General features: G+C 48.2%; 1 protein-coding gene across 1 annotated transcript in view; it reads right to left on the reverse strand.

Annotated features, from left to right (window-relative positions):
- LOC112237824 (ephrin-B2) overlaps nt 1–24,011 on the reverse strand; it is a 110,356-nt gene that overhangs the window by 51,745 nt on the left and 34,600 nt on the right. Inside the window, exon 2 of the mRNA XM_042328294.1 lies at nt 4,458–4,753. Coding sequence (XP_042184228.1) covers nt 4,458–4,753 — 296 coding nt within the window. The remainder of the gene's footprint in view (nt 1–4,457; nt 4,754–24,011) is intronic.

A 24,011-nucleotide genomic window follows, 5' to 3' on the forward strand; every position in this document is an offset into this window, starting at 1 on the left:
GCCCTCAGAACAGCCTCCATTTGTCAGGGCATGCACTCTACAAGGTGTGGAAAGTGTTCCACAGGGATGCTGGCCCATGTTGACTCCAATGTTTCCTACAATTGTGCCAAGTTGGCTGGATGTCCTTTGTGTGGTGGACCACCCTTGATACAAACAGGAAACTGTTGATTGTGAAAAACCCAGCAGCGTTGCAGTTCTTGACTCAAACCGATGCGCCTGGCACCTCCTACCATACCCCGTTCAAAGACACTTAAATCTTTTGTCTTCTATCCCTTTCTCCCTCTCTATCTCTATCCCTTTCTCTATCCCTTTCTCCCTCTCTCTTTCTCTATCCCTTTCTCTATCCCTTTCTCTATCCCTTTCTCCCTCTCTCTTTCTCTATCCCTTTCTCTATCCCTTTCTCCCTCTCTCTTTCTCTATCCCTTTCTCCCTCTCTCTCTCTCTCGCTCTCTCACACACACTATTCCTCTCCCTTTCTCCCTCTCCCTTTTTCCCTCTCCCTTTCTCACTCTCTCTTTCTCCCTCTCCCTTTCTCCCTCTCCCTTGCTCCCTCTCTCTTTCTCCCTCTCTCTTTCTCCCTCTCCCTATCTGTTTCTCTTTCCCTTTCCCTCTCTCTTTCTCCCTCTCTCTATCCCTTTCTCTCACACACGCTATTCCTCTCTCAATCCTTTTCTCTCACACACAATATCCCTCTCTCTTTCTCCCTCTCTCTATCCCTTTCTCTCACACACGCTATTCCTCTCTCTTTCTCCCTCTCTCTTTCTCCCTCTCTCTATCCTTTTCTCTCACACACGCTATTCCTCTCTCTTTCTCCCTCTCTCTATCCTTTTCTCTCACACACAATATTCCTCTCTCTTTCTCCCTCTCTCTTTCTCTGAGAAAGGACATCTGCATGTCCGCAAGGGAAACTACATGACCTCTGCCTTTCACTCATCTCTCTTTCCCTCCCTCTGGCCCGCGATCATCCACTCCCTGTTTCTTTGACACAAATGCATCTCTCCTTATTTTTCTTCCTCTGTACCTCCTTAATCTATCTCTACTCCTCCCCTCTCAGGATCTCGCTCTCATCCTTTCATCCCTTCTCTCTCCTCCTCTACCTGGCATAATCCTACCTCTTTTTCTCCCTGTCTCTCTCTCTCTACATGTTCCCCCTCTCTATGTTCTCCCTGTTTTAAATATATCTGTATAGTGTCTCTCTTTTCACCAAAGAGGTGAGCAGTGCTGATTTATAAAAAGCTTTTGAGAAGCTGACTCTCCAGGATCACTGACTCCAGATCAGTCGAAAAAACAAAAGGTTTCATTTGAGAAGCTTCTGCTGTTGGCAGGATGGCTGACTTGAGATCAGTGGATGGAAAGATGTTTCATCCTCTGCTCTCTAACAAAGACAACTAGTGTCATCTATATCTCTGTTTCTGATGGCAGCCGTCCACGTCGTGTGTGTGTGTGTGTGTGTGTGTGTGTGTGTGTGTGTGTGTGTGTGTGTGTGTGTGTGTGTGTGTGTGTGTGTGTGTGTGTGTTTTGTTACAAAGGGACCTGCTTTTCAAAGAGGTTTGATCTGTGGTTCAGCTAGATATCAGGAGTTTTTGTGTCACACTTAGGATCTTTGAATGGTGAAGAGGAGAAAGGAGAGAGAGAGAGAGAGAGAGAGAGAGAGAGAGAGAGAGAGAGAGAGAGAGAGGGAGAGAGGGAGAGAGAAAGAGAGTGTGAGATGAGAAAGATTGAGAGAGATTTGCAATGTGTGAAATCTTTGTGAAATCTCTGACACTTTTACAACAACGTATTTTTTTCTTCTCTCACTCTCTTCCTGAGTTCGATCCAACATTTCTCTCTCTCATATCAGTCTACGTTCCAGCTCATTTAGTCCACTGTCTATACATTCCCACATGCTAAAGGTATGGGCTAATTACAAGACAATTGCCTGAGGGATGGACTCATCTGCACTTTACACTCCAAACGCGCACACATGCACTGATGCTTACACACACACACACACACACACACACACACACACACACACACACACACACACACACACACACACACACACACACACTACTGGCTGATTACAATATTAATCAAATGCATGTACATGCATACACACATCATAATGGCACTCTAAATGAGCAAAACACACTTGAAAAAACTCTACAGTACACACTTATAACATCAAATAATTGACTCAGACCGTACGCAACCTCTACTCATAGAATTACACATACGCACTTGAACACGCACAAAAACAGACAGCTTGTCAACATCGAATCATCCATCTTCTCCCAATATTCCACACACATCTCTTTCTCTCTCCCTCCATCCCTCTATCTCTGCATCTGTCTGTGTGTGTGACCTTGCATTTGAGCCCTCATTGATCAGGGCTGGAGCTGTCAATCGATCCCAAACCTGTCCGAGGGAAGATAAAACACTCCCGTCCATACTGTGGATACCCCGGATGGCAGGTGTGGCTAGGCAGTGTAGACCGTGATTGGGGCTGTAGAATGGATCTGGCAAATCTGTAGTTCTTATCTGGACACTTCATAACACAGCAGGCAGCTATTGTTGCTGGTTGTGGTGGGCAAACACACCTGATCTAACAGACACACACACGCAGACACACATACACACACACACACACACACACACACACACACACCCTACACTCCTCAACCCAACCCAACCCAAGTCAAATCACAAACCACAAACACACTGAAACTGTAAGGCAAATATAGAACAGAAATAGCTAGGTTTTGGGAATGGATTTGGTTCCTCTCTTTCTCTCTCTGAAACAGTAAATATGGATCCCAGGTGAAAAGAGCATTAATACAGTAAATCTGGATCCTAGGAGAAAAGAGCATTAACACAGTAAATCTGGATCCTAGGAGAAAAGAGCATTAACACAGTAAATCTGGATCCCAGGTGAAAAGAGCATTAACGCAGTAAATCTGGATCCCAGGTGAAAAGAGCATTAACGCAGTAAATCTGGATCCCAGGTGAAAAGAGCATTAACGCAGTAAATCTGGATCACAGGTGAAAAGAGCATTAACACAGTAAATCTGGATCCCAGGTGAAAAGAGCATTAACACAGTAAATCTGGATCCCAGGTGAAAAGAGCATTAACACAGTAAATCTGGATCCCAGGTGAAAAGAGCATTAACGCAGTAAATCTGGATCCCAGGTGAAAGAGCATTAACGCAGTAAATCTGGAAAGAGCATTAACGCAGTAAATCTGGATCCCAGGTGAAAAGAGCATTAACGCAGTAAATCTGGATTACAGGTGAAAAGAGCATTAACACAGTAAATCTGGATCCCAGGTGAAAAGAGCATTAACACAGTAAATCTGGATCCCAGGTGAAAAGAGCATTTAACGCAGTAAATCTGGATCCCAGGTAAAAAGAGCATTAACGCAGTAAATCTGGATCACAGGTGAAAAGAGCATTAACACAGTAAATCTGGATCACAGGTGAAAAGAGCATTAACGCAGTAAATCTGGATCCCAGGTGAAAAGAGCATTAACGCAGTAAATCTGGATCCCAGGTGAAAAGAGCATTAACGCAGTAAATCTGGATCACAGGTGAAAAGAGCATTAACACAGTAAATCTGGATCCTAGGAGAAAAGAGCATTCACACAGTAAATCTGGATCCTAGGAGAAAAGAGCATTAACACAGTAAATCTGGATTCTAGGTGAAAAGAGCATTAACACAGTAAATCTGGATCCCAGGTGAAAAGAGCATTAACACAGTAAATCTGGATCCTAGGAGAAAAGAGCATTAATACAGTAAATCTGGATCCTAGGAGAAAAGAGCATTAACACAGTAAATCTGGATCCTAGGAGAAAAGAGCATTAATACCATGAATGGGGCTTCCAGGTGCGTGGGAGGGAGTCTACATTATAGCAATCTAATAATGTCTGCCTTCAGGAGTTCAAAACGCAGTGTATGTATGTGTGTGTACATATGTGTGTGTTAGAGTGCTCCTGAACTCCTGAATCCATTCTAAGCTCCCTTGTTTGGTGGAGAGGCTTCGCTTGATGTAACATTAGAGAGATTTTTCCATGTGATACACACACTTGGCTTGGCTCGTGTTGATGACATCATCACGTATTCACCACAAACAAACCTCAAATTAACCAAAACAAAAAGCTGGACGCCATCCCTGGTCACTGCAAGGCTGGCAATAACAATAAACATGCTCTGGGCCAAAACAGCATCCACCGAGGAGAGATGGAACATAACACACTCAAACAAAGATACACACACACACACACCCAGGAAAAACATAACACACTTACACACAAGCGTGTACATATACACAACAGGCAAACTCTATCACCCAAAAGTTGCACAATTAGCGCACACACACACACACACACACACACACACACACACACACACACAAATCCCTCAAAACAGAATTGCTGTATAATCAGGCACACAAACACACTCCAATTCTCCCTACTCACCGATGATGTAGTAGTCAGCGTTGGTCTTGAACTCGTGTCCCCACAGGTTAGGAGAGTACTCCTGGAACTTGATGGTGAACCTCATGTCATTGTTGGGCTTGTCACAGGTGAGCAGAAGGTTGGGCGCGCCCGTCACCTCACACCTGTCCGCTTGGTCACGTGACGACACCAGATATAGCTTGTAGAACTCATACTCGGCGGGGGCCCGCTGGCTGGGCGGGTCAGACGACGGACAGATGAGGTCCAGGCGGTCCCCGATCTGAGGGTAGAGGACGTAGCCCTTATCGTCCAAAAACCTGGAGAGAGATGGATGAAGGGGGAAAGAGAGAGGGATGGAGGAGCAAAGAGAGAGGGATGGAGGAGCAAAGAGAGAGGGATGGAGGAGCAAAGAGAGAGGTTAGTGGCTTGTAACCCAAAGCAACAACATGAGACACGTGTCTCAGTCCTCGAAGGTAATTTCTCCATTCTATTTTTATTGTCACTCAAGGACACATGTTTATCTGGCAGGTGACCCCAACCCCTCCCATACCAACCCATACCAACACCTCACCTCCCTACTCAGAACTTTATTGACCTTAAATTAGTAAGGAACGCAGGTAAAACTAGGTATATGTTGTTCTCTAGAGAGCATAAAAATAACTGATGACATAAGCACATGTACTTTGGATGGTGTCCATGTGGATGGTGTCCCTGCTTATAAACATCTGGGTATTTGGATAGATAAAAAGCATGTTGATGAGTTAGTTGAGAGGCTGAAAATAGATATGGGCTTCTTCTATAGAAATAGGTCCTGCCTCTCGCTAAGTAGTAGAAAGCAGATGATTCAGTCAACGTTCATATCGGTCCTAGACAATGGCAACATCATCCAGATGAACGCAGCTGCCACTCCATTAAAGCCGCCAGATGCCGGTTATTATCGTACACTGGGCTTTCCTACGGGCGACAGTTTAAGTAGTCATTACTGCATTCTCTACCAGAAAGTTGGTTGATGTCAGGTATGTCGATACATTGCTATGTTTTCATTTGTAAAATCCTTTTACAAAAGTCCCACTGTACCTAACATCATGACTAAACTTTAGACATAGGAGTTACCACCTCCGGTCTCGGGGATGGTTAACTCAGGAAATACCTTTGGTCTCTATGGAGAGAGGTAAACCAGCTTAAGTTTAGTTAAACCTTAGTTGTGGAACAATCTCCAAAATGTCCTTAAAATGGATGTTTTGGTGCCTCTAGGGGAATTCAGAAAGCAGATTGAGGACCTTATTACTGATGAACGTGTTAGTTTATTATGACAGTGTACAAGGCTTGCATTTTGCATTTTTGTGTGTATTTTCTGTACTACATTTTTTATTTTTTATAAAATAAATATCAACAGTTCTTATTAATCATTATGTTATATACCCTGGCAGCAGAGGATCAAATCAAATCACATTTTATTTGTCACATGATTTGTAAACAACAGGTGCGGACTAACAGTCAAATGCTTACTTACGGACCCACCCTACCCAACAATGGAGAGTGAAAAATTGAAAAAATAATAGAACAAAATTACAACACAAGGAATAAATACACAATGAGTAATGATAACTTGGCTGTAAGGATTTCATGTAATGGACATACACAAAATAGTCCAAATTGTTGAAGCGAAATGAAAATAATTACTTGTTTCAAAAGTAAACAAAAAACAGAAAGCCCATAAATAAGATCTGGTGCAACCAATTACCTTCAGAAGTCACATAACTAGTTAAATAAAGTCCACCTGTGTGCAATCTAAGTGTCACATGATCTGTCACATGATCTCAATCTATATACACCTGTTCTGAAAGGCTCCAGAGTCTGCAATACCACTAAGCAAGGGGCACCACCAAGCAAGCGGCACAATGAAGACCAAGGAGCTCTCCAAACAGGTCAGGGACAAAGTTGTGGAGAAGTACAGATCAGGGTTGGGTTATAAAAAAATATCAGAAACTTTGAACATCCCACGGAGGAACATTAAATCCATTATTAAACAATGGAAAGAATATGTTACCACAACAAACCTGCCAAGAGAGGGCCGTCCACCAAAACTCATGGACCAGGCAAGGAGGGCATTAATCAGAGAGGCAACAAAGAGACCAAAGATAACCCTGAAGGAGCTGCAAAGCTCCACAGCAGAGATTGGAGTATCTGTCCATAGGACTACTTTAAGCCATACACTCTAAGAGTGGCCAGAAAAAAGCCATTGCTTAAAGAACGAAATAAGCAAACACGTTTGCTGTTTGCCAAAAGGCATGTGGGAGACTCCACAAACATTTGGAAAAAGGTACTCCAGTCAGATGAGGCTAAAATTGAGCTTTTTGGCCATCAAGAAAAACGCTATGTCTGGCGCAAACTCAACACCTCTCATCACCCAGAGAACACCATCCCCACAGTAAAGCATGGTGGTGGCAGCATCATGCTGTGGGGATGTTTTTCATTGGCAGGGACTGAGAAACTGGTCAGAATTGAAGGAATGATGGATGGCGTTAAAGACAGGGAAATTCTTGAGGGAAACCTGTTTCAGTCTTCCAGAGATTTAAGACTGGGACAGAGGTTTACCTTCCAGCAGGACAATGACCCCAAGCATACTGCTAAAGCAACACTCTAGTGGTTTAAGGGGAAACATTTAAATGCCTTGGAACGACCTAGTCAACGCCCAGACCTCAATCCAATTAAGAATCTGTGGTATAACTTAAAGATTGCTGTACACCAGCGGAAGCCATCCAACTTGAAGGAGCTGGAGCAGTTTTGTCTTGAAGAATGGGCAAAAGTGGCTAGATGTGCCAAGCTTATAGAGACATACCCCAAGAGACTTGCAGCTGTATTTGCTGCAAAAGGTGGCTCCACAAAGTATTGACTTTGGGGGGGGGGGTGAATAGTTATGCACACTCAAGATTTCAGTTTGTCGTCCTATTTCTTGTTTGTTTCACAATAAAAAATATTTTGCATCTTCAAAGTGGTAGACATGTTGTGTAAATCAAATGATACAAATTTCAGGTTGTAAGGCAACAAAATAGGAAAAATGCCACGGGGTGAATACATTCGCAAGCCACTGTACGACGTACTGTATAGGTTGGGGTAAAGTGACGTACTGTATAGGTTGGGGTAAAGTGACGTACTGTATAGGTTGGGGTAAAGTGACGTACTGTATAGGTTGGGGTAAAGTGACGTACTGTATAGGTTGGGGTAAAGTGACGTACTGTATAGGTTGGGGTAAAGTGACGTACTGTATAGGTTGGGGTAAAGTGACGTACTGTATAGGTTGGGGTAAAGTGACGTACTGTATAGGTTGGGGTAAAGTGACGTACTGTATAGGTTGGGGTAAAGTGACGTACTGTATAGGTTGGGGTAAAGTGACGTACTGTATAGGTTGGGGTAAAGTGACAGGTAATAAACAGTAGAAACAGCATATGTCAACAGAGTGCAAAGCAGTGAGTCAGATAGTCCGGGTAGCTATTTAGCATTTTTATGGCTTGGGGTCAAGTCTTGTTTCCAGACTTGGTGCATTGGTAACACTTGCCATGCGGTAGCAGAGAGAACAGTATATGACTTGGGTGGCTGAAGTCTTTGACAATTTTTAGGGCCTTCTTCTGACACCGTCTTGTATAGAGGTCCTGAATGGCAGGGAGGTCAGCCTCAGTGATGTACTGGGCCGTACGCACTACCCTCTGTAGCGCCTTGCAGTCGGATGCCAAGCAATTGCCAAACCAAGCGGTGATGCAGCCAGTCAAGATGCTCTCAGACCGCCCTGGGAGCTTGGCAACATTTAGCCAGTCAGAACAGAGAGAGAGAAGAGGGCATTACGGACTGAGACCAACTGACTCATCCATTTATTTATTCAAAGCACTGTTAGGCTATCTTTAATCTGTTAGCATTAGCATGTTTCGCTAGTAGTAGCAAATAGTCAATGGGGAATTAAGCCTGTGTGACCAAAGATACACTAATTGAGTAGCTGTTAGCATGTTTTTGGCTAGCAGCAGACATGTAAAATGAATGGGGAATTTAGCCAATGACCATATAGATGCTAGTGAAGAAGCTAGCCTAGCACAGTGCTAGCGTAGTAGAGGCATGCGGCAGCAGAGGAACTGGGCGTTCCTGTTGTTATCACTAAGTTCAGGAGGTTATCACTAAGCACTCACACTGGAGAGGGAAGCACTAACTGCACTCAACACACACCCCCGCACCAGGAGAAGTGAGGAGCTGGGCTGGGCCTCAAACACACACACACACAAACACTCACAGGCACAGACACACACGCACAGACAGAAACACACAGGCACATAAACCATTTATAAAAGGTCTACATGCCTTCCAGTCACATAGGCGGTTGCTAAGGGGCTTCCATGTAAACAATAACATTAAGAGAGATGATGGCAGCCTAACTATGTCACAGTAGACCTGAGCTAAAGAATGGCAGAGCAAACAACGCGTCTGAGAACTGCACTTAGCTGAGGGAGGGAGAGATGGAGAGAGGGGGAGAAGGAGGGGTGGATGGAAGGAGCCGGTGAGTGATGGAAAAAATGATACTGGGCAGGCAGGTGTAATGGTCAAAACAGAGGGAGAAGGAGGAAGAAAAAGGTATGTTTAAAAAAGAAAGAGTGAGGGGGAGAGAGACACAGGTAGAACAACAAGAGGGAAGGAAAGATAAAGAGAGAGCTCAAATACAGATGTCTGTTCAAAAACTGAAAGGGAGAAAACAGGGAAATAGACAACGAGACAGAAATAGAGAAAAAGAGAAAGAAAAGCGGGGCGATAGAAAAACAGAAACAGTGTTTAGAGTCTTGGTAGAAATATGCTCACTGATGGTTAACAGTAGCCTCGCTTGTTGGGTGGTGCTTTGGAGGCTCACTGAGATTAGTATGCGTTTCACACCTTTCCTTCCCCTGCTTCCCTGCTACGCCCTCTCAGGTCAACACAGCTAACCAGTATCACTGGGCTACTGTTACAGGACACACATAATGCTTCAATTAAAGTTCTGTACGCAACACACATCTCAACAGTCTTTCTGTGCAGGACGGTTCTATAACAAAACAAACCTTGGTTCCAATGCTCACATATAACTGAGTTAAGTTAAGTAACGTGACCTTTTAAACAACTTTATAGAGTTTGCCTTTCCAACTAAATAAATCACTTGGGACCAGACCCAGAATAAATGAACAGATGCAGCTCAACTCACTTGCCCTCAGCGCCCTGCCTCTCTCCCTTTGTTGGACCGCATCTCTCTCTCTATCCCTCGCTCCCTCTCTCCCGACAGACAATAGTGCCATTCATGTGGCCACACTTTGAAACACGGAGTGGGGGATGGAGGGGCCAGAGGTGATGGAGGGAGGAGGGGGTTGAGTGAGGGAGGAGGGGGAGGGGGGGGGACTTTCCTCTCCTTTCTTCTTGGGGGTCTTTTATGAGGGCAGAAACATCATTTTCTCAACACCGGCCGCCGCCCTGCCTCGACCTTCACGGCTAGAGAAAAGACTGGAGTGTTAGTTTCTCTGACCCTCACCCCCTCCTCTTCTGACCTCTACTCCCTCCTTCTCTTCTATCCCCTCTCCTCATCTCCTCCCCTCTGCCCTCTCTCCGTCTGTCTCTGCTGAGTGTGTGTGTCTCTACTGAGTGTGTGTGTGTGTGTGTGTGTGTGTGTGTGTGTGTGTGTGTGTACCATACAGTGGCTGGTTAGATAGCGTATTCAGTTCCCCACATATCCCAGATTCCTCAGAGGCAACTTGAGCCGTGTCCGAACCAAAGCCACACAGGTGCAGCCAGCGGGACAACAGGGATGTGTGTTTCTGAGTGCCTCTCTCTATCCCTGTGTGTGAGAACATGAGAATGCGGGGGTCGAAACCAACCCAACCAGCACAGACAAGACAGAGTGTTGAGTCTGTGCCCATGAGAAAAAGCCCTCAAACCCCCACAGAGGAGCTAGATAAAAATAAATTAGAGTCTTACTTCAAACCAATAGATCTCCATGATTTGTCCATTAAACTAAACACAACCTCATGTGCTACAAAGGACCCCAAAGTACATTCCCATTATTGAATAGTAAACCAGTTCTCTGGTAGATTTATGGAGCACATGCATTAACCTGTCTGGGGTAGACTCATGGTATACACCTAATCACACAGACAGGTCCTGAGCGGTCTCGGAAGGCCCCAATGTACACACACTGTCACACACACACGGATGCGGATGCGAGCACGCACACATGGAGTGCAAAGTCTTCCACACTACTGTGCAAACATCAATGCAAGTCTCATTGAGGAGACCAAAGATATACATCCATCCATACTCAGTCTACATACAGCAGGGGTTCCACAGTGCTATCACATCATTAAATAAAGACTTGGTTATCTCAAGAGCATTACTATGGTACAGAGACCTTCTTTGAGAGCACACAGAGTTTTCAGAGTAGAGAAGGTCATTGATGACAATTTGGCTGTCCCAAACGGCGCACTATTCCTTCTATGATTTGTCATAGGGCCCTGGTCAAAAGGATGCAACCTTTGACTATCTTCCACTAAGGAGTCATTGCCTAGATCAGTGAGAAGAAAAGAGCAAGTGATGAGGAGGAGGAGGTGTGAAAGGAGAGGAAATGGAATGAATGAGAGTGAGAAAGAGCAAGAGAAATGGAGCAATTACATTGAAGAGAGAGAGAGAGAGAGATAGAGACAGAGAGAGAGATGGTCAGAGAGAAAGGGAGAGAGAGAAAGGGAGAGAGAGAGAGGGAGAGATGGTCAGAGAGAGAGAAAGGGAGAGAGAGAGAGAGAGATGGTCAGAGAGAGAGAAAGGAGAGAGAGAGAGAGAGAGAGAGAGACAGAGAGAGATGGTCAGAGAGAAAGGGAGAGAGAGAAAGGGAGAGAGAGAGAGGGAGAGATGGTCAGAGAGAGAGAAAGGGAGAGAGAGAGAGAGAGATGGTCAGAGAGAGAGAAAGGGAGAGAGAGAGGGAGAGATGGTCAGAGAGAGAGAAAGGGAGAGAGAGAGAGAGATGGTCAGAGAGAGAGAAAGGGAGAGAGAGAGGGAGAGATGGTCAGAGAGAGAGAAAGGGAGAGAGAGAGAGATGGTCAGAGAGAGAGAAAGGGAGAGAGAGAAAGGGAGAGAGAGAGAGGGAGAGAGATGGTCAGAGAGAGAGAAAGGGAGAGAGAGAGAGAGAGATGGTCAGAGAGAGAGAAAGGGAGAGAGAGAGAGGAGAGATGGTCAGAGAGAGAGAAAGGGAGAGAGAGAGAGAGAGATGGTCAGGAGAGAGAAAGGGAGAGAGAGAGAGAGATGGTCAGAGAGAGAGAAAGGGAGAGAGAGAGGGAGAGATGGTCAGAGAGAGAAAGGGAGAGAGAGAGAGATGGTCAGAGAGAGAGAAAGGGAGAGAGAGAGAGAAAGGGAGAGAGAGAGAGGGAGAGATGGTCAGAGAGATGGAGAAAGGGACAGAGAGAGAGGGAGAGATGGTCAGAGAGATGGAGAAAGGGAGAGAGAGAGGGAGAGATGGTCAGAGAGATGGAGAAAGGGAGAGAGAGAGGAGAGATGGTCAGAGAGATGGAGAAAGGGAGAGAGAGAGAGAGGGAGAGATGGTCAGAGAGAGAGAAAGGAAGAGAGAGGGGAGAGATGGTCAGAGAGATGGAGAAAGGGGAGAGAGAGAGGGAGAGATGGTCAGAGAGATGGAGAAAGGGAGAGAGAGAGGGAGAGATGGTCAGAGAGATGGAGAAAGGGGAGAGAGAGAGAGAGAGAGAGAGAGGGAGAGATGGTCAGAGAGATGGAGAAAGGGAGAGAGAGGGAGAGATGGTCAGAGAGATGGAGAAAGGGAGAGAGAGAGGGAGAGATGGTCAGAGAGATGGAGAAAGGGAGAGAGAGAGAGATGGTCAGAGGAGAGATGGTCAGAGAGATGGAGAAAGGGAGAGAGAGGGAGAGATGGTCAGAGAGATGGAGAAAGGGAGAGAGAGAGAGGGAGAGATGGTCAGAGAGATGGAGAAAGGGAGAGAGAGTTGCTAACATAGAAGAACTACAAGGTTGCTGTAAAGTCACTGAGTGCTGGAAGGGCTGCTGGAATGTTTGCGGTGAGAAAGAACGACGGGAATAATGCTTTCCATATGGTTGCTTCTGACGCAGGGAGAGAGGGTGGGGGAGAAAGAGAGAGGTAGAGGGAGAGAATGAAAGAAAGAGAGGGAGAGGCAGGTAGGGCTGAGGAGGTTGTGTTTGAATAGTTAGCCAGCGTCGTGGGACTCTGAAGGTAAGAGTGTCCTTGTCACTGCAGTGCACAGCATCCCTCATCAGCACACACACTGATCGCCACACAAACACAGATCTACACACACACACACCCTCCCTTCCGTCTGTCCGGAGGCGGTCTGGAATGCCGCAGCGCTAGTGTCACATCCAGTACACATCACACACCCGGTAACCACGGAGACATGGGATGCAGGCACGCTGATGGCTTGGCCTTTCTAAAGAACACACATCCAAAATCCTCTCTCTCCCTTCCATCTCTCTCTCTCCCTTCCATCTCTCTCTCCCTTCCATCTCGCTCTCCCTTCCATCTCGCTCTCCCTTCCATCTCTCTCTCTCCCTTCATCTCTCTCTCCCTTCCATCTCTCTCTCCCTTCCATCTCTCTCTCCCTTCCATCTCTCTCTCCCTTCCATCTCTCTCTCCCCCTTCCATCTCTCTCTCCCTTCCATCTCTCTCTCCCTTCCATCTCTCTCTCCCTTCCATCTCTCTCCCTTCCATCTCTCTCTCCCTTCCATCTCTCTCTCCCTTCCATCTCTCTCTCCCTCCCATCTCTCTCTCCCCTTCCATCTCTCTCTCTCCCTTCCATCTCTCTCTCCCTTCCATCTCTCTCTCTCCCATCTCCATCTCTCTCCCTTCCATCTCTCTCTCTCCCTTCCATCTCTCTCTCCCTTCCATCTCTCTCTCCCTTCCATCTCCCTCTCCCCTTCCATCTCCCTCTCCCTTCCATCTCTCTCTCCCTTCCATCTCTCTCTCCCATCTTCCATCTCTCTCTCTCCCTTCCATCTCTCTCTCTCTCCCTTCCATCTCTCTCTCTCCCCTTCCATCTCTCTCTCCCTTCCATCTCTCTCTCCCTTCCATCTCTCTCTCCCCTTCCATCTCTCTCTCTCCCTTCCATCTCTCTCTCTCCCTTCCATCTCTCTCTCTCTCCCTTCCATCTCTCTCTCTCTCCCCCTTCCATCTCTCTCTCTTCCATCTCTCTCTCCCTTCCATCTCTCTCTCCCTTCCATCTCTCTTCCATCTCTCCCTCCCTTCCATCTCTCTCTCTCTCCCTTCCATCTCTCTCTCTCTCCCTTCCATCTCTCTCTCCCTTCCATCTCTCTCTCTCTCCCTTCCATCTCTCTCTCTCTCCCTTCCATCTCTCTCTCTCTCCCTTCCATCTCTCTCTCTCCCTTCCATCTCTCTCTCTCTCCCTTCCATCTCTCTCTCTCTCCCTTCCATCTCTCTCTCTCCCCTTCCATCTCTCTCTCTCCCTTCCATCTCCATCTCTCTCTCTCCCTTCCATCTCTCTCTCCTTCCATCTCTCTCTCCCTTCCATCTCTCTCTCTCCCTTCCATCTCTCTCTCTCCCCTTCCATCTCTCTCTCCCCTTCCATCTCTCTCTCTCCCTTCCATCTCTCTCTCCCTTCCATCTCTCTCTCCCTTCCTATCTACCCCTTTACACTTTTTAAAATGTATGTTTTGTTCTATTTCATTTTAGAGGGAGGATCAGCTTAATATTGCGGAAAGAATGTTGCTTCCAATGTAATTGTCTGCATCATTTCCAATCCCCCATATTTTTGGGGTAAATATATATATCCATTCACGCATGCATACATATACACATATATACATACACATACCTACATAGACATACATACTTTTTTTAAAGAATATACCTTTATTATTATTCCCTGCAAACCCTTCCACCGATCCCCCAATTGGAGTAAACTAATAAACACTTCTGCTTTTACCTTCAATTTAGACATCTTATACACATTTTACAGACACAGTCTACTTTACAATAGTTCTCTCTTGTTTGTTCTTAGTCCTTCCTCTATTTCTGATGTCCATCCGGTTTGATTTCTATTTGTAACTATGCTATTTCACAACATTTCTGAACCTATATACATTTTACAGATCCTGTATGCTTTACATTGTTTATCTTGTTATTATTCCCACCCTTCATCTCCATTCAACCCCTCCCATCTATCTCTCAACATCATCCATTTTGGATTTCTATTTGCCATATATGTGTCAACTGTGCTGTGATGCTTTACAAAAGCACTGAACCTTTCTATTCTCATAGCTTCTACAGATTGTAAATTAAAAATTTAAAATGTGCTAAAATAGTAATTATATTATTGATTGGTTGACTATGGCTTTTCAAGTCACCCAATATTGCTATCTGCAGCGTTAGTTCTAGGCAAATGTTGCAATGCTTCAGCCATTCCTGGACCTGTGACCAAAAATGAGCTACATATGGACAATACCAAAATAAATGATCTAATGACTCTGCCTCCTCACAGCAGAATCTGTAGAGCTGGGAAGATTGTATCCCCCATATATATAACATTCTATTAGTTGCAAGAAATTTGTATAGTAATTTACAGTGGGGCAAAAAAGTATTTAGTCAGCCACCAATTGTGAAAGTTCTCCCACTTAAAAAGATGAGAGAGGCCTGTAATTTTCATCATAGGTACACTTCAACTATGACAGACAAAATGAGAAATAAAATCCAGAAAATCACATTGTAGGATTTTTAATGAATTTATTTGCAAATTATGGTGGAAAATAAGTATTTGGTCACCTACAAACAAGCAAGATTTCTGTCTCTCACAGACCTGTAACTTCTTCTTTAAGAGGCTCCTCTGTCCTCCACTCGTTACCTGTATTAATGGCACCTGTTTGAACGTGTTATCAGTATAAAAGACACCTGTCCACAACCTCAAACTGTCACACTCCAAACTCCACTATGGCCAAGACCAAATAGCTGTCAAAGTACACCAGAAACAAAATTGTAGACCTGCACCAGGCTGGGAAGACCGAATCTGCAATAGGTAAGCAGCTTGGTTTGAAGAAATCAACTGTGGGAGCAATTATTAGGAAATGGAAGACATACAAGACCACTGATAATCTCCCTCGATCTGGGGCTCCACGCAAGATCTCACCCCGTGGGGTCAAAATGATCACAAGAACGATAAGCAAAAATCCCAGAACCACACAGGGGAACCTAGTGAATGACCTGCAGAGAGCTGGGACCAAAGTAACAAAGCCTACCATCAGTAACACACTACGCCACCAGGGACTCAAATCCTGCAGTGCCAGACGTGTCCCCCTGCTTAAGCAGTACATGTCCAGGCCCGTCTGAAGTTTGCTATAGAGCATTTGGATGATCCAGAAGAAGATTGGGAGAATGTCATATAGTCAGATGAAACCAAAATATAACTTTTTGGTAAAAACTCAACTCATCGTGTTTGGAGGACAAAGAATGCTGAGTTGCATCCAAAGAACACCATACCTACTGTGAAGCATGGGGGTGGAAACATCATGCTTTGGGGCTGTATTTCTGCAAAGGGACCAGGACGACTGATCCGTGTAAAGGAAAGAATGAATGGGGCCATGTATCGTGAGATTTTGAGTGAAAACCTCCTTCCATCAGCAAGGGCATTGAAGATGAAACGTGGCTGGGTCTTTCAGCATGACAATGATCCCTATAACACACCGCCCGGGCAACGAAGGAGTGGCTTCGTAAGAAGCATTTCAAGGTCCTGGAGTGGCCTAGCCAGTCTCCAGATCTCAACCCCATAGAAAATCTTTGGAGGGAGTTGAAAGTCTGTGTTGCCCAGCAACAGCCCCAAAACATCACTGCTCTAGAGGAGATCTGCATGGAGGAATGGGCCAAAATACCAGCAACAGTATGTGAAAACCTTGTGAAGACTTACAGAAAACGTTTGACCTCTGTCATTGCCAACAAAGGGTATATAACAAAGTATTGAGATAAACTTTTGTTATTGACCAAATACTTATTTTCCACCATAATTTACAAATAAATTCATGAAAAATCCTACAATGTGATTTTCTGGATTTCTTTTCTAATTTTGTCTGTCATAGTTGAAGTGTACCTATGATGAAAATTACAGGCCTCTCTCGTCTTTTTAAGTGGGAGAACTTGCACAATTGGTGGCTGACTAAATACTTTTTTGCCCCACTGTATATTGAAAAATTCAAAGTTTTGAATCCGGCGTTGTTTTGCGTATCAATTCATAAACCACGTGCCATGGAATGGGTACATCGAAAATCTCTTCCCAACTATTTTGCCATTTATATGGCACAGTTGTCAGTTTTTGGTCCTTAAATGAAATTGGTATATGTTTTTATTTATCACACTTTTCTGTAACCACTGATGTTCTTTAATACAGGGCCGACATACAAGTTCCTTCCCCTTCTACTTGCCTCTTCCATTTTTGTGGTAATGCTGCAATTAATTAGTTGTAATTTTGGGTAGAGCAGACATTTCCATATTACACTCTTCCATCTCTCTCTCTCTATACACTCTTACATCTCTCTCTCCCTTCCTCTCTCTCTCTTTACACTCTTCCATCACTCTCTCCCTTCCTCTCTCTCTCTATACACTCTTCCATCACTCTCTCCCTTCCTCTCTCTCTCTCTATACACTCTTCCATACACTCTTCCATCTCTCTCTCCCTTCCTCTCTCTCTCTCTCTCTCTACACTCTTCCATCTCTCTCTCCCTTCCTCTCTCTCTCTCTATACACTCTTCCATCACTCTCTCCCTTCCTCTCTCTCTCTCTCTTCCATCTCTCTCTCCCTTCCACTCTCTCTCTATACACTCTTCCATCTCTCTCCCTTCCTCTCTCTCTCTATACACTCTTCCATCACTCTCTCCCTTCCTCTCTCTCTCTCCCTTCCTCTACACTCTTCCATCTCTCTCTCCCTTCCTCTCTCTCTCTCTATACACTCTTCCATCTCTCTCTCCCTTCCTCTCTCTCTCTATACACTCTTCCATCACTCTCTCCCTTCCTCTCTCTCTCTTTACACTCTTACATCTCTCTCTCCCTTCCTCTCTCTCTTTACACTCTTCCATCACTCTCTCCCTTCCTCTATCTCTCTATACACTCTTACATCTCTCTCCCGCTTCCTCTCTCTCTTCACACTCTTCCATCTCTCTCTCTTCACACTCTTCCATCTCTCTCTCTTCACACTCTTCCATCTCTCTCTCTTTACACTCTTCCATCTCTCTCTTTACACTCTTCCATCTCTCTCTCTCTCTTTACACTCTTCCATCTCTCTCTCTCCTCTTCCTCTCTCTCTACACTCTTCCATCTCTCTCTCTCTTTACACTCTTCCATCTCTCTCTCTTTTACACTCTTCCATCTCTCTCTCTTTTACCTCTTCCATCTATCTCTCTTTACACTCTTCCACATCTCTCTTCTCTTTACACTCTTCCATCTTCCTTTACACTCCATCTCTTTCTCTTTACACTCTTCCATCTCTCTCTCTTTTACACTCTTCCATCTCTCTCTCTCTTTACACTCTTCCATCTCTCTCTCTCTTTACACTCTTCCATCTCTCTCTCTTTACACTCTTCCATCTCTCTCTCTCTTTACACTCTTCCATCTCTCTCTCTCTTTACACTCTTCCATCTCTCTCTCTCTTTACACTCTTCCATCTATCTCTCTCTTTACACTCTTCCATCTCTCTCTCTTTACACTCTTCCATCTCTCTCTCTCTTTACACTCTTCCATCTCTCTCTCTCTTTACACTCTTCCATATCTCTTTCTCTTTCCATCTCTCTTCCACACTCTTCCATCTCTCTCTTTACACTCTTCCATCTATCTCTTCCATCTATCTCTCTCTTTACACTCTTCCATCTTCCATCTTCTCTCTCTCTTTTACACTCTTCCATCTCTCTCTTCTTCCACACTTTACACTCTTCCATCTCTCTCTCTCTTTTACACTCTTCCATCTCTCTCTCTCTTTACACTCTTCCATCTCTCTCTTTTTCCACTCTTCCATCTCTCTCTCTCTTTACACTCTTCCATCTCTTTCTTTTACACTCTTCCATCTCTCTCTCTTTACACTCTTCCATCTCTCTCTCTCTTTACACTCTTCCATCTCTCTCTCTCTTTACACTCTTCAATCTCTCTCTCTCTTTACACTCTTCCATCTCTCTCTCTCTTTACACTCTTCCATCTCTCTCTCTTTACACTCATCCATCTCTCTCTACCTCTTTCTCTCTCTTTACACTCTTCCATCTCTCTCTCTACCTCTTTCTCACTTTACACTCGTCCATCTCTTTCTCTCCCTTCCTCTCTCTCTCTCTTTACACTCTTACATCTCTCTCTACCTCTTTATATTTGCACTGGTCCATCTCTCTATCCCTTCCTCTCTCTCTCTTTATACTCTTCCATCTCTCTCTACCTCTTTCTATCTCTCTCTACCTCTTTCTCTCTTTACACTCTTCCATATCTCTCTCTCCCTTCCTCTCTCTCTCTCTTTCCACTCTTCAATCCCTCTCTCTCCCGTTCTCTCTCCCTCCCCCCTTTCTCTCCCCCTCTGTCTCAGTATGTAGTCCAGTCTAAGGCAGGATGATTTGTGGCTGGCTAGATTGGTCCCATTAAGAATGTCTATGGGAGGTGTGGGCTGATGGAGAACCCAGGTCCTGGACAGGCCTGAGCCAGAGGGCCCCCCAGTGTGTGTGTGTGTGTCTGAGTTCTGACGAGGCTTTTAACGGCTAAAACGTGCTCCTTTAGCGCTCCAGCTGGTGTTTATTTCTCACTCAGAGTGTGTGTGTCTGTCTGCGAGGTTCAACTCATTCTCTCAAACCATCTCTGTAATTAAATAAGGTCATTGAGAGCTTTGGGGGGAATGAGGGCCAACACCATAGACATCCCACATGGAAAAGGAGAGGTGGAAAGATGGAGGGGTGGAGGTGGAGAGGTGGAAAATGGAGGGGAGAGGTAGAGGGGTGGGTGGAGGGGAGAGGAGAGGAGAGGTAGAGGGGTGGGTGGAGGGGAGGGGAGAGGTAGAAAATTGAGGTGAGAGGTAGAGGGGTGGGTGGAGGGGAGAGGAGAGGTAGAGGGGTGGGTGGAGGGGAGGGGTAGAGGGGTGGGTGGAGGGGAGAGGAGAGGTAGAGGGGTGGGTGGAGGGGAGAGGAGAGGAGGGGTAGAGGGTTGGGTGGAGGAGAGGTGGAAAATGGAGGTGGGAGGTAGAGGGTTGGGTGGAGGGGGGAGGGGAGAGGGTGGAGGGGAGAGAAGAGGTAGAGGGGTGGGTGGAGGGGAGAGGAGAGAAGGGGTAGAGGGTTGGGTGGAGGGGAGGGGAGGGGAGAGGTGGAGGGGAGAGGAGAGAGTGGGTGGAGGGGAGGGTGGAGGGGGGTGGAGGGAGGGGAGGGGTAGAGGGTTTGGTGGAGGAGAGGTGGAAAATGGAGGTGAGAGGTAGAGGGGTGGGTGGAGGGGAGGGGAGAGGAGAGGTAGAGGGGTGGGTGGAGGGGAGAGGAGAGGAGAGGAGGGGTAGAGGGTTGGGTGGAGGGGAGGGGAGAGGAGAGGTAGAGGGTTTGGTGGAGGAGAGGTGGAAAATGGAGGTGAGAGGTAGAGGGGTGGGTGGAGGGCAGGGAAGAGGAGAGGTAGAGGGGTGGGTGGAGGGGAGAGGAGAGGAGAGGTAGAGGGTTTGGTGGAGGAGAGGTGGAAAATGGAGGTGAGAGGTAGAGGGGTGGGTGGAGGGGAGGGGAGAGGAGAGGTAGAGGGGTGGGTGGAGGGGAGAGGAGAGGAGAGGTAGAGGGTTGGGTGGAGGAGAGGTGGAAAATGGAGGTGAGAGGTAGAGGGTTGGGTGGAGGGGAGGGGAGAGGTAGAGGGGTGGGTGGAGGGGAGAGGAGAGGAGGGGTAGAGGGTTGGGTGGAGAGGGGAGGGTGGAGAGGGAGAGGTAGAGGGTGGGTGGAGGGGAGAGGTGGGGAAGGGTTGGTGGAGGGAGGGGAGAGGTAGAGGGGTGGGTGGAGGAGAGGGGAGAAATGGAGGTGAGAGGTAGAGGGGTGGGTGGAGGGCAGAGGAGAGGTAGAGGGGTGGGTGGAGGGGAGAGAGGAGAGGTAGAGGGTTGGGTGGAGGGGGGGAGAGGTGAGAGGGTGGAGGGAGGGGAGAGGTAGAGGGTTGGGTGGAGGGGAGGGAGAGGTAGAGGGGTGGGTGGAGGGGAGGGAGAGGTAGAGGGGTGGGTGGAGGGGAGGGGGTAGAGGGTTGGGTGGAGGGGAGGGGAGAGGAGAGGTGGAGGGGAGTGGGTGGAGGGGAGAGGAGGGGTGGAGGGGAGGGGAGAGGAGAGGTAGAGGGTTGGGTGGAGGAGAGGTGGAAAATGGAGGTGAGAGGTAGAGGGGTGGGTGGAGGGGAGGGGAGAGGTAGAGGGGTGGGTGGAGGGGGGAGAGGAGAGGAGGAGGGGTAGAGGGTTGGGTGGAGGGGAGGGGAGAGGAGAGGGGGTAGAGGGTTGGGTGGAGGAGAGGTGGAAAATGGAGGTGAGAGGTAGAGGGTTGGGTGGAGGGGAGAGGAGAGGTAGAGGGTTGGGTGGAGGGGAGAGGAGGAGAGGAGGGTAGAGGGGTGGGTGGAGGGGAGGGGAGAGGGAGAGGTGAGGGTTGGGTGGAGGGGAGAGGTGGAAAATGGAGGGGAGAGGTAGAGGGTGGGGTGGAGGGGAGAGGGAGAGGTAGAGGGTTGGGTGGAGGGCAGAGGAGAGGTAGAGGGGTGGGTGGATGGGAGAGGAGAGGTAGAGGGTGGGTGGAGGGGAGGGGAGAGGGGGTAGAGGGTGGGTGGAGGGGAGGGGAGGGTGGGTGGAGGGGAGGGGAGGAGAGGTAGAGGGGTGGGTGGAGGGGGGGAGGGGAGAGGTAGAGGGTTGGGTGGAGGGGAGGGGAGGGAGAGGTAGAGGGTTTGGTGGAGGAGGGTGGAAAATGGAGGGAGGGTAGAGGGGGGGTGGAGGGGAGGGGAGAGGAGAGGTAGAGGGGTGGGTGGAGGGGAGAGGAGGGGTAGAGGGTTGGGTGGAGGGAGGGGAGAGGTAGAGGGTTGGGTGGAGGAGAGGTGGAAAATGGAGGTGAGAGGTAGAGGGGTGGGTGGAGGGGAGAGGAGAGGTAGAGGAGGGGTAGAGGGTTGGGTGGAGGGAGGGTAGAGGAGAGGTAGAGGGTTGGGTGGAGGAGAGGTGGAAAATGGAGGTGAGAGGTAGAGGGTTGGGTGGAGGGGAGAGGTAGAGGGTTGGGTGGAGGGGAGAGGAGAGGTAGAGGGGTGGGTGGAGGAGAGGAGAGAAAGATGGAGGGTGGAGGGGAGGGGTAGAGGGGTGGGTGGAGGGGAGGGGTAGAGGGGTGGGTGGAGGGGAGGAGGAGAGGAGGGGTAGAGGGTTGGGTGGAGGGGAGGGGAGAGGAGAGGTAGAGGGTTGGGTGGAGGAGAGGGTGGAAATGGAGGTGAGAGGTAGAGGGTTGGGTGGAGGGGAGGGGAGAGGTAGAGGGTTGGGTGGAGGAGAGGTGGAGGAGGTGAGAGGTAGAGGGGTGGGTGGAGGGGAGGGGAGAGGAGAGGAGGGGTAGAGGGTTGGGTGGAGGGGAGGGGAGAGAGGTAGAGGGTTGGGTGGAGGGGAGGGGAGAGGTAGAGGGTTGGGTGGAGGGGAGAGGAGAGGTAGAGGGGTGGGTGGAGGGGAGAGGAGAGGAGGGGTAGAGGGTTGGGTGGAGGGGGGGGAGAGGAGAGGTAGAGGGGTGGGTGGAGGGGAGAGGAGAGGTAGAGAGGTGGGTGGAGGGGAGAGGGGAGAGGGTGAGAGGTAGAGGGGTGGGTGGAGGGGAGAGCTGGAGGGGAGAGCTGGAGGGGTGGGTGGAGGGGAGAGGTGGAGGGGTGAAGTGGTGAAAAGGGGAGAGGTGGAGGGCTGAAGTGGTGAAAAAGGGGAGAGGTAGGGGAGGGGGAGGGGAGAGGTGGAGGGGTGAAGTGGTGAAAAGGGGAGAGGTAGAGGGTGTGTGGAGGGGAGAGGTGGAGGGGTGAAGTTGTGAAAAGGGGGAGAGGTAGAGGGTGTGTGGAGGGGAGGTGGAGGGGTGAAGTTGTGAAAAGGGGGAGAGGTAGAGGGTGTGTGGAGGGGAGTGTTAGAGGGGTGGGTGGAGGGAGAGGTGGAGGGGTGAAGTGGCGAAAAAGGGGAGAGGTAGAGGGGTGGGTAGAGGGGAGAGGTGGAGGGGTGAAGTGGTGTAAAGGGGGAGAGGTAGAGAACTGAGGAGGCTAACCTACCTCGCCTAGCCCAGACTGGGTCAACTGTCCTGGGTCACAGTCATCAGAGAGGGCCTTCCCCAAGGGCCACATAGTCTGCCAGTCTCAAATGACATCCTATTCTGTATTTAGTGCACTACTTTTGACCAGCTTTTGACCAGATCCATCACTGTATGAAAAGTAGTGCACTAAATAGGCTGTTGGTTATAGTCAGAAAGAATCACACTACAGTATATGAGCAACAGTGTCATTTGAGCTTTACCCACAGTCTGCCCAGTTCCTGGCCTATGACCTCTAGGGTCCACAGTGTGTGTATGGAGCCTAAACTTTGAACTTTGAGGGGCCGTGAAAACTAAGGGGCTCCGAAACTTTAGCGATACAAGCCCACAGTGCCTGGAGAGGTCTCCGACCCTCGGCTATACGATGTTTCTATAGGGCCACATTATATGTGGGGCCCCTAGACTACAATCCTAAAAGACTATAGTCAGTGTATGTGGGGCCTAGATCTTTCCAACGGCCCCAACAGTAGTATCTGCTTCTGGTACAGTGCTTAATCCTGGGGTCTTGATCTCCCATTCCTACCCCAAGGCACAAAATGAGCAGCGCTACCCTCTCTCCTGCTCCTCGCTCTCTCCTCTCTCTCCCACTCCTCCCTCTCTCTCTCTCCTCCCTCTTGCTCTCCTCCCTTTCTCCTCTCTCTCCTCCCTCTCTCTCCTCTCTCTCCCTCTTGCTCTCCTCCCTCTCTCTCCTCTCTCTCCCTCTTTCTCTCCTCCCTCTTTCTCTCCTCTCTCCCTCTCCCCCCCCTCCCTCTCCCTCTCTCGCTCACCTCCCGCTCTCTCTCCTCTCTCCTCCCTCTTTCTCTCCTCCCTCTCTCTCTCCCCCTCTCTCTCCTCCCTCTTTCTCTCCTCCCTTTCTCCTCTCTCCCTCTCCCCCGCTCCCTCTCCCTCTCTCGCTCACCTCCCGCTCTCTCTCTCCCTCTTTCTCTCTCTTTCTCTCCTCCCTCTTTCTCTCCTCCCTCTTTCTCCCCTCCCTTTCTCCTCTCTCTCCCTCTCCCCCCGCTCCCTCTCTCGCTTGCCTCCCGCTCTCTCGCCACGATACCCAACTCTTAAACTCCTACTTCCCCAGTCCTTCTCCCTGAGCATCTTGAAGAGATTTGGGTCTCTCTCTCTGGCTGTCTCACCCCGCCCCTCCTCACCGCTGGAGGCGAGGGTAGGGAGGGAGGAAGGGAGAGGGGAAGGAGGGGTTAAGGGCTTAGGAGAGTATGGTCGGGTTGCGGTCCAGAAGGACCCAGGGGTTGAGGAGCCCCGCGGTAAAATCAACAGCAGGCGTGTCTGTAAGAAAGCAGGACAGAAAGG

Source organism: Oncorhynchus tshawytscha, linkage group LG10 (assembly GCF_018296145.1).
Source record: "Oncorhynchus tshawytscha isolate Ot180627B linkage group LG10, Otsh_v2.0, whole genome shotgun sequence".
Lineage (NCBI taxonomy): Eukaryota > Metazoa > Chordata > Actinopteri > Salmoniformes > Salmonidae > Oncorhynchus > Oncorhynchus tshawytscha.